Source organism: Salmo salar, chromosome ssa15 (assembly GCF_905237065.1).
Source record: "Salmo salar chromosome ssa15, Ssal_v3.1, whole genome shotgun sequence".
Classification (NCBI taxonomy): Eukaryota; Metazoa; Chordata; class Actinopteri; order Salmoniformes; family Salmonidae; genus Salmo; species Salmo salar.
In genome coordinates this window covers 90,433,642-90,454,547 of record NC_059456.1, presented here as the reverse complement: position 1 = coordinate 90,454,547, position 20,906 = coordinate 90,433,642, and the positions used below count along the sequence as shown (strand labels likewise).

At 42.7% G+C, this 20,906-nt stretch overlaps 1 protein-coding gene across 1 annotated transcript in view; it reads left to right on the top strand.

Annotated features, from left to right (window-relative positions):
- The window catches only part of LOC106572554 (von Willebrand factor A domain-containing protein 5B1), a 69,579-nt gene that overhangs the window by 28,690 nt on the left and 19,983 nt on the right, over positions 1 to 20,906 (top strand). The window contains exons 13-21 of the mRNA XM_014146834.2: positions 1,365 to 1,572; positions 4,143 to 4,345; positions 6,703 to 6,970; positions 7,236 to 7,544; positions 7,775 to 7,912; positions 8,140 to 8,256; positions 11,875 to 11,946; positions 12,339 to 12,402; positions 17,929 to 18,052. Coding sequence (XP_014002309.2) covers positions 1,365 to 1,572; positions 4,143 to 4,345; positions 6,703 to 6,970; positions 7,236 to 7,544; positions 7,775 to 7,912; positions 8,140 to 8,256; positions 11,875 to 11,946; positions 12,339 to 12,402; positions 17,929 to 18,052 — 1,503 coding nt within the window. The remainder of the gene's footprint in view (positions 1 to 1,364; positions 1,573 to 4,142; positions 4,346 to 6,702; positions 6,971 to 7,235; positions 7,545 to 7,774; positions 7,913 to 8,139; positions 8,257 to 11,874; positions 11,947 to 12,338; positions 12,403 to 17,928; positions 18,053 to 20,906) is intronic.

Genomic DNA, 20,906 nt, shown 5'->3' with positions numbered 1-20,906 from the left:
GCTTTTTCAGTTCTGCCCACAGATTTTCTATATGAATGAAGTCAGGGCTTTGTGATGGCCACTGCAATACCTTGACTTTGTTGTCCTTAAGCCATTTTGCCACAACTTTGGAAGTATGCTTGGGGTCATTGTCCATTTGGAAGACCCATTTGTGACCAACCTCCTGACTGATGTCTTGAGATGTTGCTTCAATAAATCCACATAAGTTTGCTTCCTCATGATGCCATCTATTTTGTGATGTGCACCAGTCCCTCCTGCAGCAAAGCACCCCTCAACATGATGCTACCACCCCCGTGCTTCACGGTTGGGATTTTGTTCTTCGGTTTGCAAGCCTACCCCTTTTTCCTCCAAACATAACGATGGTCATTATAGCCAAACAGTTCTATTTTTGTTTCATCAGACCAGATTACATTTCTCCAAAAAGTATGATCTTTGTCCCCATGTGCAGTTGCAAACCGTAGTCTGGCTTTTCTATGGTGGTTTTGGAGCAGTGGCTTCTTCCTTGGTGAGCGGCCTTTCAGGTTATGTCGATATAGGACTCATTTTACTGTGGATATAAATACTTTTGTATCCGTTTCCTCCAGCATCTTCACAAGGTCCTTTACTGTTGTTCTGGGATGATTTGCACTTTTCGCACCAAAGTACGTTCATCTCTAGGAGACAGAACACGTCTCCTTCCTGAGCGGTATGACGGCTGCGTGGTCCCATGGTGTTTATACTTGCGTACTATTGTTTGTACAGATGAACGTGGTACCTTCAGGCATTTGGAAATTGCTCCCAAGGATGAAGCAGACTTGTGGAGGTCTGCAATTATTTTTCTGAGGTCTTGGCTGATTTGTTTTGATTTACCTATGATGTCAAGCAGAGGCACTGAGTTTGATGGTCGGCCTTGAAATACATCCACAGGTACACCTCCGATTGACTCAAATGATGTCAATTAGCCTATCAGAAGCTTCTAAAGCCATGACATCATTTTCTGGAATTTTCCAAGCTGTTTAAAGGCACAGTCAACTTACTGTATGTAAACGTCTGAACCACTGGAATTGTGATACAGTGAATTATAAGTGAAGTAATCTTTCTGTAAAAATTGTTGGAAAAATTACTTGTGTCATGCACAATGTAGATGTCCTAACCGACTTGCCAAAACTATAGTTTGTTAACAAGAAATATGGGGAGTGGTTGAAAAAGGAGTTTTAATGACTCCAACCTAAGTGTATGTAAACTTGTGACAACTGTATATCCTCTTTGAAAATGTGTTGAAAAACAATATCTTGAAATTAATGTCTCTGTCAGCAACTGTCAATTACTGTTTCTCAAGTGGTGTAGATATAGAGGACTCATTTCCCTTTCAACTCTTCCACCAGGATAAGAGGAAGCACTACAGTATGATGCGTTCCAATGACTCAGCCAGCTCCGTGTTCTACCACTCCCAAGAGGAGGACCCAGGGACGACTACAGGCTTCTCTGACTGTCAGGGAACCCACAGGGACATACACTCCAGCCCTCTGTTTGACTCCTACCAAGACTCCATGTCAGAGAGCAGCCCTGGCCCCACAAAGCATAACGCCATGGGTAAGAATCCAGAGGATTGATCATCTCTGAATTTCCACTGGTTTAAATGTCGTCCAATGTACACAGTAACAATCACTCAGTCAGACACAATCAAATCTAATTTTATTGGTCACATACACATGGTTAGCAGATATTAATGCGAGTGTATAGAAATGCTTGTGCTTCTAGTTACGACAGTGAAGTAATATCTAACAAGTAATCTAACAAATTCACAATGACTACCTTATACACACAAATGTAAAGGAATGAATAAGAATATGTACATAAAAATATATGGATGAGCGATGTCCGTGCGGCATAGGCAGATGCAGTAGATGGTATAGAATACAGTATATACATATGAGATGAGTAATGTAGGATATTTATACATTATTAAAGTGGTGTTATTTAAAGTGACTACTGATACCTTTATTAAATCCATGTATTAAATTAATTAAAGTGGCAAGAGATTGAGTCTGTATGTTTGCAGCAGCCACTCTATGTTAGTGATGGCTGTTTAACAGTCTGAAGGCCTTGAGATAGAATCTGTTTTTCAGTCTCTCGGTCCCAGCTTTGATGCACCTGTACTGACCTCGCCTTCTGGATGATAGCGGGCTGAATAGGCAGTGGCTCGGGTGGTTGTTGTCCTTGATGATATTTTTGGCCTTCCTGTGACATCAGGTGCTGTAGGTGTCCTGGAGGGCAGGTAGTTTGCCCCCGGGGATGCGTTGTGCAGACTGCACTATCCTCTGGAGAGCCTTGCAGTTGTGGGCGGAGCAGTTGCCGTAACAGGCGATGATACAGACCGACAGGATGCTCTTGATTGTGCATCTGTACAATTTTGGGAGTGCAGGACGGGGCTGAGAATGCACCCTAGTGGGGCCCCAGTGTTCAGGATCAGCTCGGTGGAGATTTTGTTTCCTACCCTCACCACCTGGGGGTGGCCCATCAGAAAGTCCAGGACCCAGTTGCACAGGGCGGGGTCGAGACCCAGGGTCTCGAGCTTAATGACGAGTTTGGAGGGTACTATTGTGTTAAATGCTGAGCTGTAGTCAATGAACAGCATTCTTACATAGGTATTCCTCTTGTCCAGATGGGATAGGGCAGTGTGCAGTGTGATGGCGATTGTGTCATCTGTGGACCTATTGGGGCGGTAAGCAAATTGGAGTGGGTCTAGGGTATCAGGTAGGGTGGAGGTGATATGATCCTTGACTAGTCTCTCAAAGCACTTCATGATGACAAAAGTGAGTGCTACGCTTTCGATAGTCATTTAGTTCAGTTACCTTCGCTTTCTTGGGAACAGGAACAATGGTGGCCATCCTGAATCATGTGGGCACAGCAGACTGGGATAGGGATTGATTGAATATGTTCGTAAACACACCAGCCAGCTGGTCTGCGCATGCTCTGAGGACACGGCTAGGGATGCCGTCTGGGCCGGCAGCCTTGCGAGGGTTAACACGTTTAAATGTTTTACTCACGTTGGGTATGGTGAAGGAGAGCCCACAGGCTTTGGTAGTGGACCGTGTCAGTGGCACTGTATTATCCTCAAAGCGAGCAAAGAAGTTGTTTAATTTGTCTGGGAGCAAGACGTTGATATTTTCTTTTTGTAATCCATGATTGGCTGTAGACCCTGCCACATAGGTCTCGTGTTTGAGCCATTGAATTGCGACTCTACTTTGTCTCTATACTGACGCTTTGCTTGTTTGATTGCCTTACGGAGGGAATAGCTACACTGTTTGTATTTGGTCATGATTCCAGTCGCCTTGCCATGATTAAAAGCGGTGGTTTGCGCTTTCAGTTTTGCGCAAATGCTGCCATCAATCCACGGTTTCTGGTTAGGGAAGGTTTTAATAGTCACAGTGGGTAAAACATCACCGATGCACTTGTTAATTAACTCGCTCACCGAGTCAGCGTATACATCAATGTTGTTGTCTGAGGCTACCCGGAACATACCCCAGTCCACGTGATCGAAGCAATCTTGAAGCGTGGAATCCGATTGGTCAGACCAGCGTTGGATAGACCTGAGCACGGGCGTTTCCTGTTTTAGTTTCTGTCTATAGGCTGGGAGCAACAAAATGGAGTCATGGTCAGATTTGCCAAAGGGAGGGCGGGGGAGGGCTTTGTATGCGTTGTGGAAGTTAGCAGCAATGGTCGAGAATGCTGCCAGCTCGTGTCGCGCATTCGATATGCTGATAGAATTTAGGAAGCCTTGTTCTCAGATTAGCTTTGTTAAAATCCCCAGCTACAATAAATGCAACCTCAGGTTGTATGGTTTACAGTTTACATAGAGTCCAGTGAAGTTCTTTCAGGGCCGTTGAGGTATCTGCTATACACGGCTGTGACTATTATCGATGAGAATTCTTTTGGAAGATGATGTGGTCGGCATTTGATTGTAAGGAATTCTAGGTCAGGTGAACAAAAGGACTTAAGTTCCTGTATGTCGTTATGATCACACCATGAGTTGTTAATCATAAGGCATACACCCCCGCCCTTCTTCTTACCTGAGAGACATGATCACTCAGTCAGACATGATCACTCAGTCATGTTTATTTGTGCACAAAACTGATTGTAATCTTTTCACAAACCCATAGGAATGGACAGTAAAACATCACCTAGAAGACGTGGGTATAGCACCAACCAGATAGTGGACTACAACCCCAACATGAAGAAGACCTACACTCCCAGTGACCCCAGCTCTGTAGAGGGGAAGAACACGCTGAGGAGAGCTAAGGTCCAGGAGCTGAATGGACAGACCAGCCCTGACTATGGAGCACAGTGGAAGACTGAATACCAGGTGAGTGCAGAGTCTGTAATCTTGTTGCACGGGCAACAGATCTGGCTCTCGACTCTGGAGACTGGGGTTCGATCCCTGTGTCCACTGTTCCTACTGTGTCTCTCTCTTCTTCATCTATCTCCCACTCTACTTTTAATTTGAAGAACAATGACTATGAGGGGAATTTTTCTAGAAAATAAAAACGTATAGAATACGTTAGAAACGTGTTAATATGATCCACGGTTCAATCTTCAGATGGAATCCTTTAAGGACAGTTCAATTTATTATTCGTTCTTAACCACACAAAAGCCATTTGAGAACACCACAGAATACGTAAGACATTGGAGCAAAAATAATATGCTTTCATAGGGAAAGTAAGAACCAGGTTGGTTTTTACATGTTGATATTTCTGCATCAGGTGTTTTGGGTGTGCATGTACACGGATATTAAAATCTCAACTCTCTTTCGCTATGCCTGGCAGCAAAACAACCCAGGCAGTCAATGTTGATATTACAGTGGCATTGGAGAAGTACAAAAGGGCTGGGAGAAAGCTATCTGACCTTGGGATGAGTTGGAGTGTAATCAAGAATACAAAAGAAGAAGGTGCTCTCATCACTAATGAGGGCCACAATAATTTCACGGTTGACAATATACGGTCTGAAAGTTGCCCGAAGAATATTGGCATAATCAAGACAAGTCTCTCAATGGTACCTGTCCTTGTACAAATGATTTACTTGGGAATTGACATTGATCTGCAAACTGTGATAGTTACCAGTGATTTGGCACTGGGTGCTGAGATTATTGAGAGACAGGTGATTATTGATTTTATGGTACCAGTTAAAAGTTTGGACACACCTACTCATTCAAGGGATTTTCTTTATTTTTACTATTTTCTAAATTGTAGAATAATAGTGACGACATCAAAACTATGAAATAACACATGGAATCATGTACAGTAGTAACCAAAAAAAAGTTAAACAAATCAAAATATATTTTATATTTGAGATTCTTCAAAGTAGCCACCCTTTGCCTGGATGACAGCTTTGCACACTCTTGGCATTCTCTCAACCAGCTTCATGAGGAATGCTTTTCCAACAGTCTTGAAGGAGTTCCCACATACGCTGAGCACTTGTTGGCTGCTTTTCCTTCACTCTGTGGGCCAACTCATCCCAAACTATCTAAATTGGGTTGAGGTTGGGTGATTGTGGAGGCCAGGTCATCTGATGCAATGCTCCATCACTCTCCATCCTGGAGGTGTGTTTTGGGTCATTGTCCTGTTGAAAAACAAATGATAGTCCCACTAAGCGCAAACCAGATGGTGATGGTGTATCGCTGTAGAATGCTGTGGTAGCCATCCTGGTTAAGTGTGCCTTGAATTCTAAATAAATCACTGACTATGTCACCAGCAAAGCACCCCTACACCAAAGCACCCCTACACAGATTTCCACTGGTCTAATGTCCATTGCTCATGTTTCTTGGCCCAAGCAAGTCTCTTCTTCTTATTGGTGTCCATAAGTAGTGGGTTCTTTGCAGCAATTTGACCATGAAGGCCTGATTCACGCAGTCTCCTCTAAACAGCTGATGTTGAGATGTGTCTTACTTGAACTCTGTGAAGCATTTACTTGGGCTGCAATTTCTGAGTCTGGTTACTCTAATGAACTTATCCTCTGCAGCAGAGGTAACTCTGGGACTTCCTTTCCTGTGCCGGTTCTCATGAGAGCTGGTTTCATCATAGCGCTTGATAGTTTTTGCGACTGCACTTGAAGAAACTCTCAAAGTTCTTGACATTTTCCTGATTGACTGACCTTCATGTCTTAAAGTAATGATGGACTGTCATTTCTCTTTGCTTATTTGAGCTGTTCTTGCCATAATATGGACTTGGTCTTTTACCAAATAGGGCTATCTTCTGTATACCACCCCTACCTTGTCACAACTCAACTGATTGGCTCAAACACATTAAGAAGGAAATAACTTCAACAAATTAACTTTTAACAAGGCACAATTGAAATGCATTCCAGGTAACTACCTCATGAAGCTGGTTGAGAGAATGTGAAGAGTGTACAATGCTGTCAAGGGTGGCTACTTTGAATAATCTCAAATATAAAATATATTTTGAATTGTTTAACACTTTTTTTGGTTACTACATGATTCCATATGTGTTATTTTATAGTTTTGATGTCTTCACTATTATTCTACAATGAAGAAAATAGTAAAAATAAAGAAAAACCCTTGAATGAGTAGGTGTGTCCAAACTTTGACTGGTACTGTATGACAAAACATTTGATACAAATTGACATCGACTCATTTGAAATTGTGGTGCAAGCAATATCATAACAGATAATCAGAATGTATCTGGCGTTTTATGTCTAACCCGACAGCCACAGCTGGTGAGCCTGTGTGCCACATCTGCCACTGCCTTCAGGGGGTGCTCTACCAACGGGGCTTCTCATAGGCCCTCCCCCCAGCAGGAGGGGGCTCCCCAGGAGGCGGAGCCAGAGCAGGCCCACTCCCCCGGCTCCAAGCTGCAGGCCAGAGCCACCAGGAGCTGGGCTTATACAGAGCACGCCTTAGGAGGAGCCAGGAGCACCGTTGGGGAGGACGGCTCGTCCTCCACTGACCCCTCTGTCAGCAGCTTCGGAGACGCAGGTAGGTCCACAACCGGAGCCCTCCCACTCACCCTAAAGATCGTGGTAGACACATACAGTCCCTCAAACCTTAATATTCTCTTCAAGTAAAGTAGTTTTAATTATGGGTAGTTTTAATGATGGGTATTAATGATGGGTAATTATCTGATAAGCACAGTAAATTGAATTCAACCCGTCACTGCATTTATGACTAGTAGTGACCTAATATATTCAACAACTGATATCCAGACAAACAGCCTAACTACTCCTTATTGTTGTGTTACCAGACTGCTACCCTAATCAGCTGTGTGAGATAGAAACCCCCCAGGGGCCTCCATCCACCCCAGACCTGATCTCAGCCCCTCAGGACAGGGACGTGGGGAAGGGGTTCTGTAAGGCTGTGGTGTCTGGCCTGCTCTGTGGGAAGCCAGTCAAGTGGCAGGTGACCTTTGACATAAAGCCCTACCTGAAGGGCAGAGAGCGGGAAGAGAAGGTTCACGAGGAACTCTGGAATGAAACGTTCCATCACCTGGCTGGACGTTCCATCATTCAGGACTTTGAGCACATGGTAGATCAGGAGTGTGAGATTGAGCATGGTATGTAAGACATGGGTAATATCTCAATGCTCAGATGGTATCTTTTGGAGTGATTGGTGTCTTTATCGTCTTGTTTTGGTAATAGTTTGCTGTATCAAATAGTGACAACCTTGTGCTAATGATGAGGATTTCAGGTGACAAATCGGATTGCGGATTTCTCCCCCAAAATTTGTTACGGAATTTATGTAAATCATGAGATGATGAAGTGACAACAACATGTGATTTCTCAGGTTCTGGCAGAAGATACCGGTTATATGCCATTCACACCAGCAAGGCCTGTAACATTCTCAGTAAATACACTGCCTTTGTGCCCGTTGATCTGGACACTAATGAATATCTACAGACCTCTATCGACTACATCAACACAGGTGAGACACTCCTTCATGGTATGCATACATGCACATTGTATGGCAGGGAGTTTTTATATATTTTTTTGATCCATTGTCATGACACTTCTTCTGACCTTTATTAAAGATAACGTAACTTTGTCCTTCAATACCACAAAAGGGTAGAGTTCTAAGACCATAATAGCACTGTTGGTTAGGAAATAAATTATGTCTGTGTTGAAAGCTGCTGTTGGGTGTTTCCGGTAAAGGTCTGAAAAGGGGCTCTCGCTCTGGGAACAGGAAGAACCGGGGTTACTCTATCGGACTGGGACGCTCCCAGTCTGGCCGCTTGTCAGAGGAGGCTGAGGACGGACACCTGCCCACCAGTAAGATCTTCACCATACTACATACTAATCAACATTTGTATGTGAGAGGAAGAATGTTTGAAAATGTGTGACAACTCAAATCAAATTTTATTAGTCACATGCGCCAAATACAACAGGTGTAGGCCTTACGGTGAAATGCTTACTTACGTGCCCCTAACCAACAATGCCGTTTAAAAACATATGGATAAGAATAAGAAATAAAAGTAACAAGTAATTAAAGAGCAGCAGTAAAATAACAATAGCGAGACTATTTACAGGGGGGTACCGGTACAGAGTCAATGTGCAGGACACCGGTTAGTTAAGGTAATATTACACATGTAGGTAGAGTTATTTAAGTGACTATGCATAGATGATAACAACAGAGAGTAGCAGCGGTGTAAAGGGGGGGACAATGCAAATAGTCTGGGTAGCCATTTGATTAGGTGTTCAGGAGTCTTATGGCTTGGGGGTAGAAGCTGTTTAGAAGCCTCTTGGACCTAGACTTGGCGCTCCGGTACCGCTTCCCGTGAGGTAGCAGAGAGAACAGTCTATGACTAGGGTGGCTGGAGTCGTTGACAATTTTTAGGGTCTTCCTCTGACACCGCCTGGTATAGAGATCCTGGATGGCAGGAGGCTTGGTCCCAGTGATGTACTGGGCCTTACGCACTACCCTCTGTAGTGCCTTGCGGTCAGAGGCCGAGCAGTTGCCATTCCAGACAGTGATGCAACCAGTCAGGATGCTCTCGATGATGCAGCTGTAGAAACTTTTGAGGATCTGAGGACCCATGCCAAATCTTTTCAGTCTCCTGAGGGGGAATAGGTTTTGTCGTGCCCTCTTCACGACTGTCTTGGTGTGCTTGGAAAATGTTAGTTTGTTGGTGATGTGGACACCAAGGAACTTGAAGCTCTCAACCTGCTCCACTGCAGCCCCGTCGATGAGAATGGGGAGTTGGTCGGTCCTCTTTTTCCTGTAGTCCACAATCATCTCCTTTGTCTTGAACACGTTGAGGGGAGGTTGTTGTCCTGGCACCACATGGCCAGGTCTCTGACCTCCTCCTGATAGGCTGTCTCGTCGTTGTCGGTAATCAGGCCTACCACTGTTGTGTCATCGGCAAACTTAATGATGGTGTTGGAGTTGTGCCTGGCCGTGCAGTCATGAGTGAACAGGGAGTACAGGAGGGGACTGAGCACACACCTCTGAGTTGAGGATCAGCGTTGAGGATGTGTTGTTACCTACCCTTACCACCTGGGGGAGGCCCGTCAGGAGGTCCAGGATCCAATTGCAGAGGGAGGTGTTTAGTCCCAGGGTCCTTAGCTTATTGATGAGCTTTGAGGGCACTATGGTGTTGAACGCTGAGCTGTAATCAATGAATAGCATTCTCACATAGGTGTTCCTTTTGTCCAGGTGGGAAAGGGCAGTGTGGAGTGTGTCATGACGTTGGCCTCTTTTGGTACAGGGAGGACAGTTGACCCCTCCCTTTTGCACACAATCCACCCTGTGTGTAAAGGGTCGTAAAAACTCTAAAATTCCAGGAGTCTCTGGCCACATGGCCCATAGAGAGACACAGGAAATTCTTCCAACTCATAGAATTGGAAAGCCAAGCGACATTTTGTGTTCTGGAGAAGGTATGGAAGATTGGTGAAGAATCCAGCTACGAACTGATCCGCTTGGTACCATTTTGTGATACTCAGAAGAGACAATATAGCCATATTACCATAAAACTGTTCATATAATAGACTCAGTTTAAGACTTACATCATATTGGTGTATGGAATGTATTAATAAGGATAAAGCTTTTGTAAGACATTGAGATGCTATGTACTGATGTAATGTGATAGAATTGTATTTCTGTAACCAAATCTAACTCAGTCATAGGCACGCCCCCAGGGACCCATACAGGACCAGGCGTCATTTGACAAGCTGTCCTATGGGCACTATAAAACACCCCCGGATTTACATTTCCTCAGACCAGGCCTACACTCCGTTGGCTAATAGGTTTTACCTTCCAATTCCTCTACTGAAAGTGAACCATACCACGTGGTTAACTTTTAGACTATCGATACTGACAGAATAAGAACAAGTCTTTGATATTAATTATTAGTCTGCAGCTAAGTAAATTATATTGAAAAAAATCTTTGCCTTTGCCTGTATGACGGTTCGTTGGAGAGCATAGCGGGATTTCTTATAAGCTTCCGGGTTAGAGTCACGCTCCTTGAAAGTGGCAGCTCTAGCCTTTAGCTCAGTGCGGATGTTGCCTGTAATCCATGGCTTCTGGTTGGGGTATGTATGTACGGTCACTGTGGGGACGACATCATCAATGCAGTTATTGATGAAGTCAATGACTGATGTGGTGAACTCCTCAATGCCATTGGAGGAATCCCGGAACATATTCCAGTCTGTGCTAGCAAAACAGTTCTGTAGCTTAGCATCTGCTTCATCTGACCACTTTTTTATTGATCTAGTCACTGGTGCTTCCTGCTTTCATTTTTGCTTGTGAGCAGGAATCAGGAGGATAGAATTATGGTCAGATTTGCCAAATGGAGCACGAGGGAGAGCTTTGTATGTGTCTCTGTGTGTAGAGTAAAGGTTGTCCAGAGTTTTTTTCCTCTGGTTGCACATTTAACATGCTGATAGAAATTTGGTAGAATGGATTTAAGTTTCCCTGCATTAAAGTCCCCGGCTTCTAGGAGCGCCGCCTCTGGGTGAGCGTTTTCTTGTTTGCTTATGGTGGAATACAGCTCATTCAATGCTGTCTTAGTGCCAACCTCTGACTGTGGTGGTATGTAAACAGCTACGAAAAATACAGATGAAAACTCTCTTGGTAGATCCTGTAGTCTACAGTTTATCATGAGATACTCTACCTCAGGCGAGCAATAGCTTGAGACTTCCTTAGATATCGTGCACTAGCTATTATTTACAAAAATACATAGTCCGCCCTTGTCTTACCAGACGCCGCTGTTCTATCCTGCCGGTACAGCGTATAACCAGCCAGCTGTATGTTGATATTGTCTTTGTTCAGCCACGACTCCGTGAGCATAAGATATTACAGTTTTGAATGTCCCGTTGGTAGTTTAATTTTGTGCGGTCATCGATTTTATTACCCAAAGATTGCACGTTTGCTAGCAGAATGGAAGGAAGTGAGGGTTTATTCGATTGCCTACGAATTCTCAGAAGGCAGCCCGCCCTCTGGAACCTTTTTCTCCGCCTCCTGTTCACGCAAATCACAGGGATCTGGGCCTGTTCCTGAGAAAGCCGTGTATCGTTTACGTCGGGCTTGTCAGACTCTTTAAAGGAAAAAAAGGATTCGGCCAGTCCCTGGTGAGTAATCGCAGTCCTGATGTCCAGAAGTTATTTTCGGTCATAAGAGACAGTAGCTGCAAAATTATGTACAAAATAAGTTAAAAAATAAGTTACAAAAAACACAAATAAACCAATTAAAAAACACACACAATTGGTTGGGGGCGCGTAAAACGTCTGCATTCTTCTCCGTCGCCATTTTAACAAGTGATAGTTTGAAGAGGTCATCCGCCTGCCAAACAGACAGATCTGACAGGTTTTAATATCCATATGCTTTGAATTTATGTTGTCCACAGTGATACTTTTCAAATGGCATTGACCTATCTTTTTGGTGGGTTTTAGGTTTGGAAGATGGGGCCTCTCCATGTAGCACCCCCTCATCCTCTGCCTGGGAAAGATGCCGCTTTACAGATGGTGAGTTTTTACCTGTCCTGTTTTGCTTTCAAGGAAAATGACTGGTTTCCAAATCGAGCAAATGAGAAAAGCGCATTTGTTTTCTTATGGTCTACATTGATAAGATGTAATCAACACACACACATACACAGCTGCTAGATTGTGTGTGTCCTCTGCTCTGGGTGCCAGGCCTCTATAGGTGTCTTTTATCTGTGATCTCTGTGGCGGTGTTGAGTGGAGTCTTGAGCTCAGGGGAGAGAGAAAATAGCTGAATGGAAAACTAGCGTGCCCCGTCTCTCTCTCTCTCTCTCTCTCTCTCTCTCTCTCTCTCTCTCTCTCTCTCTCTCTCTCTCTCTCTCTCTCTCTCTCTCTCTCTCTCTCTCTCTCTCTCTCTCTCTCTCTCTCTCTCTCAGCCTCTCAGAGGAGCCCGTCGGTGACCTCAGACCAGAAGTCGGCGGAGAGCCTCTTCTCAGCCAAGTGGGTGATGGAGAGGGCCAGGCTGGAGACTGTCAGGGACAATAACATACTAACTGTACCGCTAGTGCTGTTTCATGGCCAATTGATAATAGAAAATGGGGACAGCGGAGGGGTTTTCAATTCACTGAGTTACATTGTTTTGTGTAATCGGCATGCATAATACACTTTTGCAGTTATAATGATAGTTTGTATGATGTGATGCTAAGTCATTGCTTTCCAAGTCAGGACCAAGTCATTGTTTTACAAGTCACAAGTAAGTCTCAAGTCTTAGCACTCAAGTCCCAAGTCAAGTATCAAGTCAAGACCGTCAAGTGTCAAGTCAAGTCTCAAGTCCTAAACTTTGAGTTTCGAGTCCTAAACAAGTCATAATGTGCTCTTCACCAAATGTAATACCATTTCATATTTTTAACAGGAGTAATAGTTAGTATATTACATTTAAGCAAGTCATGAATGCTTTTAAAGATATCTATATATTTATTACTTTCCAAATAAACGTTATATTTCCATGGAAATACCCCCCAATAGTGATCGACTATCGAGGATCGCAATGGGGCGCAATCGGGCAATGTTGGCTTGTACACAATCACCCAACCTTAACACACACACACACACTGTGTGTGTGGTTACAGTAGGCTAACATATGTCAATGGCTTTAGGAACAGCAGTAACATCAGGCAGAATTTAGGCTACTAACTGTCTAGCCAGTTGTAGCTCAATCTTGGGTACAATGATCACGTTCCCGCACTGACTGACTGTGTGGAGGCTCATTGATTTAATGTTATGTTAGCCTACATGCTACACTAGTAAAGTTATAAATTATATAGCTGTCGGCTATATTAGCCACGACTTACCGTTCTTTGTGCAGCTTCAAATGTCGAACAAAGTTGGAAATTGTTGCGCCTCCGTCTGTAATTTTCTTCCCGCATGTTTTGCAAGTTGCAATCCATTTTTTGTTGATACAGCATTGTCTTTATATCCGAAAATAATAATTTGGGGTATCATCTTTCCAGGGGCTCCATCTGAATTCACCCACTGACGTTCCTCTGCACTGCCACGTACAACTTTTTCTCAGCTGGCACAATTTGATAGGCTGCTGTCCGATTCAAACTGTAATCCGTTAAATGAAGAGTTGATGTGCTGCACACTTTTTTTTAATAGCATTATTTTTAATATTTGGACTTGGGGAGGGTATCAAGTCAGGTCGAGTCAAAAGGCACAAGTCCAAGTCAAGTCACGAGTCATTCGTGTCAAAGTCGAGTTGCAAGTCATCATATTTGTGACTCGAGTCTGACTCGAGTCCAAGTCATGTGACTCGAGTCCACACCTCTGCTACTTAGTGACCTACTAGATCTTATTATAATTTCCTGTTACTATACAATGAGCTCCAGAATTATTGGGACATTGACACATCTTTGGTTGTTTTGGATCTGTACTCCAGCACTTTGGATTTGAAATTATACAATGACTATGAGGTTAAAGTGCAGACTGTCAGTTTTAATTTGAAGGTATTTTCATCCATATCGGGTGAACCGTTTAGACATTACAGCACTTTTTGTACATATAGTTGAAGTCGGAAGTTTACATACACCTTAGACAAATACATTTAAACTCAGTTTTTCACAATTCCTGACATTTAATCCAAGTAAAAATTCCCTGTCTTAGGTCAGTTAGGATCACCACTTTATTTTAAGAATGTGAAATGTCAGAAATAGTAGAGAGAATGATTTATTTCAGCTTTTATTTCTTTCATCACATTCCCAGTGGGTCACAAGTTTACATACACTCAATTAGTATTTGGTAGCATTGCCTTTAAATTGTTTAACTTGGGTGAATTTTGGCCCATTCCTCCTGACAGAGCTGGAGTAACTGACGCAGGTTTGTAGGCCTCCTTGCTCGCACACACCTTTTCAGTTCTGCCCACAAATTTTCTATGGGATTGAGGTTATGGCTTTGTGATGGCCACTCCAATACCTTGACTTTGTTGTCCTTCAGCCATTTTGCCACAACTTTGGAAGTATGCTTGGGGTCATTGTCCATTTGGAAGACCCATTTGTGATCCAAGCTTTATCTTCCTGACTGATGTCTTGAGATGTTGCTTCAATAAATCCACATAAGTTTGCTCCCTCATGATGCCATCTATTTTGTGAATAGATGGCATAGATGGCATCAGTTGGCTCAGTTGGTAGAGCATGGTGTTTGCCATGCCAGCATGGTGTGTGCAACGCCAGGGTTGTGGGTTCGATTCCCACGGGGGGCCAATACAAAAAAAAATGCATGAAATGAAATGAAATGTATGCATTCACTACTGTAAGTCGCTCTGGATAAGAGCGTCTGCTAAATGAGGTAAATGTAAAATGTAAATGAAGTGCATGAGTACCTCCTGCAGCAAAGCACCCCCACAACATGATGCTGCCACCCCCGTGCTTCACGGTTGGGATGGTATTCTTCGGCTTGCAAGCCTCCCCCTTTTTCCTCCAAACATAACGATGGTCATTATGGCCAAACAGTTCTATTTTTGTTTCATCAGACCAGATGACATTTCTCCAAAAAGTATGATCTTTGTCCCGATGTGCAGTTGCAAACCGTAGTCTGGCTTTTTTATGGTGGTTTTGGAGCAGTGGCTTCTTCCTTGCTGAGCGGCCTTTCAGGTTATGTCGATATAGGACTCATTTTACAGTGGATATAGATTATTTTGTACCTGTTTCCTCCAGCATCTTCACAAGGTCCTTTGTTGTTGTTCTAGGATTGATTTGCACTTTTCGCACCAAAGTACGTTCATCTCTAGTAGACAGAACTCATCTCCTTCCTGAGCGGTATGACGGCTGCGTGGTCCCATGGTGTTTATACTTGCGTACTATTGTTTGTACAGATGAACGTGGTACCTTCAGGCATTTGGAAATTGCTCCCAAGGATGAAGCAGACATGTGGAGGTCTACAATTATTTTTCTGAGGTATTGGCTGATTTCTTTAGATTTTTCCATTATGTCAAGCCAAGAGGCACTGAGTTTGATGGTCGGCCTTGAAATACATCCACAGGTACACCTCCAATTGACTCAAATGATGTCAATTAGCCTATCCGAAGCTTCTAAAGCCATGACATCATTTTCTGGAATTTTCCAAGCTGTTTAAAGGCACAGTCAACTTAGTGTATGTAAACGTCTGAACAACTGGAATTGTGATACAGTGAATTATAAGTGAAATAATCTGTCTGTAAACAATTGTTGGAAAAATTACTTGTGTCATGCACAAAGTAGATGTCCTAACTGACTTGCCAAAACTATAGTTTGTTAACAAGAAATGTGTGGAGTTTTTGAAAAATGAGTTTTAATGACTCCAACCTAAGTGTATGTAAACTTACGACTTCATCTGTAGTCCCCCCATTTTAGGGGACGAAAAGTATTGGAACAATTTCACTTATGTGTATTAAAGCAGTCAAAAGGTTAGTATTTGGTCCAATATTCCTAGCACACAATGGTTACATCAAGCTTGTGACTCTTCAAACTTGTTGGATGCATTTTCTGTTTGTTTTGGTTGTGTTTCAGATTATTTTGTGCCTGAAATGAATGGTAGAAAATGTATTGTATCATTTTGGAGTCACTTTCATTGTAAATAGCAATATAATATGTTTCTAAATACTTCTACATTAATGTGGATGCTACCATGATTACAGATAGTTCTGAATGAATCGTGAATAATGAAGAATGTTACAGATGCACAAATACCTCCCTAACCTGCCCTGTTATTGTGGTGAGAGGTAAGCATGTCTTGGGGGTATGATTATCTGTAATCATGGTAGCATCCACATGAATATAGAAATGTTTAGAAACATATTCGATTCTTATTTACCATAAAAGTGACTCTAAAATTACACAATACATTATTTACCATTCATTTCTACTGGGCACAAAATAATCTGAAACACAACTAAAACAAACAACAAATAGATCCAACAAGTCACAGCTTGATGATGTTATTGTGTGCTAGGAATATGGGACCAAATACTAAACTTTTGGCTACTTTAATACACATATAAGTGAATTTGTTCCAATACTTTTGGTCCCCTAGAATGGGGGGATTATGCACCCGTTATGAATGAAAATACCCTCAAATTAAATCTGACAGTCTGCACTTTAACCTCATAGTCATTGTATCATTTCAAATTCAAGGTGCTGGAGTACAGAGCCAAAACAACCAAAAATATGTCGCAGTCCCAATACTTTTGGAGCTCACTGTATATTCTGGAGAGGGTACATGATAGGCTTAGTGACCACAGTTTATTGTTATTTATAATAACAGAGGGTTTTGTGATGCAATCTCCACAGCAGGAATAAAGTAATCCATATGATGTCTCTTATGTTAGAACAGCTATTAAAAAAATCTAAATCTCAATAAGTGACTGTTGAACTACACATCAATTTTAAATACTTTTAGATGAAGCACAAAAATGTTTAATATAGGTACCATTGACTTGCATTGGATTTGCGTGACAATGATTGCGGATGATGTCACCAAGGGGAAGCATGTACAGGGGAAAAAAGGATGTGGCCCAGAATTGACCCCTGAGGGACATCATAGTGAATAGGTGCTGGGGACAATACTGAACCACCCATGCTCACTGAGAAATGACTGGTTCAGGTCATAGATATGACCTGAACCAGTCGAGGGCAACGCTGGAGATTCCCACCCACCTCTCCAGCTGGTCAACAAGGATGTTACAGTATGATCAATAGTATCAAACGCGGCACTGAGATCCAAAATAACTACAATATAGCTTTCACTGTCATCAGCAGCCAACAGAAGGTCATTACTGACTTTCAATAAATCAGTGTCTGTGCTGTGAAGTGAGTGCAAGCCTGACTTACATTTTTCAAATAAGTTGTTCATACTCAAACAAGCCACCATTTGCTTGATGACAACTTTTTCAAAAATCTTGGATAAAAAAAATAAGTTTAGAGAGAGGTCTATAATTACTCTGTGAGGAGGTAGAGCTTTAATAACAACACAGCTCAACAGAATCCTTTATACATCTCCTTTCTTCACCTCACCCCAATATCACCTTTATCTCTGAGGCACACATTACCAGTCAGGTGCTTTTGTCCGCTCGGCACCATTCATGCATTGCTCAGTGTGAGGAAAAATTGCCCTTTTCCCACCCTTTAACAAAATGAAAACCACTTCACTGTGTGCCAGTGTCCTTGAGGTCCATTATATTCTTTATGATGCTATTGAGTTCTATTGATGGAAAGATCTTAACATTTGCATTGACCACTTATCCTGGAGCGTCCTTTTTTGTCATGAAATAACAAACGGAAGAGGCATTTGGTGTTTATTGAGTTCAGTTGTTATTTTATTGAGCTATATGTATGTGCTGAAAATGGCAGGGTTATGGTAAGACCATAATAAGGGCTGTGTATGCTCCTTTACGTCGCAGAGAAATTCCAATGAATGTACTTGTACTCACAAATGGTAATGAATGAAAGGTAAAGTTGAACTCGAGGTGTTGCATCCCTCTCCTCTCCTCTACAGGCTGACTCTCAACCGGACGAGACTCCTGACCCGGGCCGCCAGGGGCTTCATGTTTCGCTCACACAGCAAAACCAGCGACTCTGTGGGGGAGAGTGAGAACGAGAACAAAGACTACATTCCTCTGGTGCGTTGCTGCACAGGTGCACCATTAGATTTAGATAAAAGACTGTTCGCTTGATCTAAATACAACCAACTGCCCATATGTTCTACATAGTTTTTAATAATGTTTACTGTAATTCACCAGTGACAAAAGGGCATGTTTTTGAAAATATAAATGTTAAATGATAAACTCAAATCAAATCAAATAAAAATGTATTTGTCACATACACATGGTTAGCAGATGTTAATGCGAGTGTAGCGAAATGCTTGTGCTTCTAGTTTCGACCATGTAGTAATATCTAACACGTAATCTAACCTAACAATTTCACAACAACTACCTTATACACACAAGTGTAAAGGAATGAATAACAATATGTACATAAAAATATATGAATGAGTGATGGCCGAACGGCATAGGCAAGATGCAGTAGATGGTATAGAGTACAGTATATACATATGAACATATGAGATGAGTAATGTAGGGTATGTAAACATATAAAGTGGCATTGTTTAAAGTGACTAGTGATACATTTGTTACATACATTTTTCCAAAGTGGCTAGAGTTGAGTCAATATGTTGGCAGCAGCCACTCAATGTTAGTGATGGCTGTTTAACAGTCTGATGGCCTTGAGATAGAACCTGTTTTTCAGTCTCTCGGTCCCAGCTTTGATGCACCTGTACTGACCTCGCCTTCTGGATGATAGCGGGGTGAACAGGCAGTGGCTCGGGTGGTTGTTGTCCTTGATGATCTTTTTGGCCTTCCTGTGACATCGGCTGGTGGAGGTGTCCTGGAGGGCAGGTAGTTTGCCCCCAGTGATGCGTTGTGCAGACTTCACTACCCTCTGGAGAGCCTTACAGTTATGGGCAGAGCAGTTGCCGTACCAGGCGGTGATACAGCCTGACAGGATTCTCTCGATTGTGCATCTGTAAAAGTTTGTGTTTTTGGTGACAAACCGAATTTCTTCAGCCTCCTGAGGTTGAAGGGGCGCTGCTGCGCCTTCTTCACCACGCTGTCTGTGTGGGTGGACCATTTCAGTTTGTCCGTGATGTGTACGCGGAGGAACTGTCCACCCTCTCCACTACTGTCCCGTCGATGTGGATAGGGGGCTGCTCCCTCTGCTGTTTCCTGAAGTCCACGATCATCTCCTTTGTTTTGTTGACATTGAGTGTGAGGTTATTTTCCTGACACCACACTCCGAGGTCCCTCACCTCCTCCCTGTAGGCCGTCTCGTCTGGGCATACTTGAACTAGTCAGTAAAGATAAAAAGGAGTTGACGACAAAAAAGCTGCAACAATGAGAGAAAATCTGGTACTTACTGGTATCAAAGAAAATGAGGGCGAAGATCTTAAGGTGTAGGGAAATAATTATTTCTGTAAGCACTACCGATCCCAGGCGAGACTCGACAAAATCAAACTCAAACGTGTACACCGTTTGGGACAGAGAGGACACAGATATGAGCGCCCAAATGTTGACAAATTTGCATTCTTTAAAGATAGAATATTAAAGATAAAATAACCGCTGGCATGAAAATAGGCATGAATGAGCAGTTCCCAAAGGAAATTGCAGAACGGTGCAAAGTTCTGTACCGACTCTTCAAGGTGAATAGATTAAAAGGGAAACGTGTAGCTCTCGTAGTCGATACACTGTGTATTGATAACAAACTGTTCCAAGACACGAAGACTAATCCAAGGCTATTCTAAATATTTCCCAGAGTCGAATAATGGAACACCCAATACTAACCATGGCAGGGATTGTATTATTTATTTTTTTACAGTAAAATACAACAAACTGATAAAGAAATAAACTACAATAGACTATACCGTTCAAGATAGGGACTGTTGTAAAATAATTAGTATTCGACTTTCTATTTATAGTATATATAAATAGATAAAAGACAGCATTAGAAGAAAGGATAATAATGCAAAAGTTTGCAAAAGTCTGAAATTAGGTAGGAATCAAAATGTAGGGATAAAACACAGGACATAGACACAGTGTTTGGGTATGTGCGGGTGTATTGTGATGGAAGGTGTGGTGTATGTTTTTGTGTTTGGAAAAGTGTGGAGTTAAGTGAGTGAAAAAGGGAAATGGTTGCAAATGCCAGAGCCCATGTGTGTCTGCGAGCAGGGGTTGTGACAGAGAGAGCTTTCAATTTTGTGCGGATATGTGATATACATTTTAAAATAAATAGTGAATATAGTGTATTTATTTATTTATTGTCCTATCATGATGGAACGGTCCCCAACCCTATACCCTAGACACCCACCTGAGCAACCCATACACTAAGGGGAAGTCCTTATCTGTTTTATAGGTCTACTGCAAGTATATGCAGCCAAGGCAGAAATATAAACATGGTCAGCAGCACTGCCCCCTCAAGATTCTGAGCCTGCCTGGCAGGGTTGGTCTTACAAAGCCAAAGCACCCGGATGGGTGAGCATAATATACAAGGAATTTTTCAGAACTGCTAATAAGAACCTTGACGACAGTGTACCTATTCGGTGGGAATTCCGGTGAAGTGCCCCTACCCAGGTAGTGGCAGTGCTGGTAACACTAGCTGCGGTAACTGATGGGGAGGGGGTCACAACTCAGACAATCACAGAGGGGGGAAATTATTGTGGCTCTGGTGGCACAAAATAATCAAAGGTCCAACTGCACAGATACTTGGGGAAATGGTCACAATGGGGGACCAACGTGTGTGTGTGTATCTGAGCTCCATCAGCTAGGACTTGACATTGGTTAATCAAATCTCCCCATTCTTGCTCAATTTTGCATGCCTCTCAAACAGCTTCAACTGAATACGCATTCGCACATCAAGTCCTTTCTTGAGTTGGGCTCAGGGATAGAACAACTGTCGAACATCTGATATTGTGTGTGTGTGTGT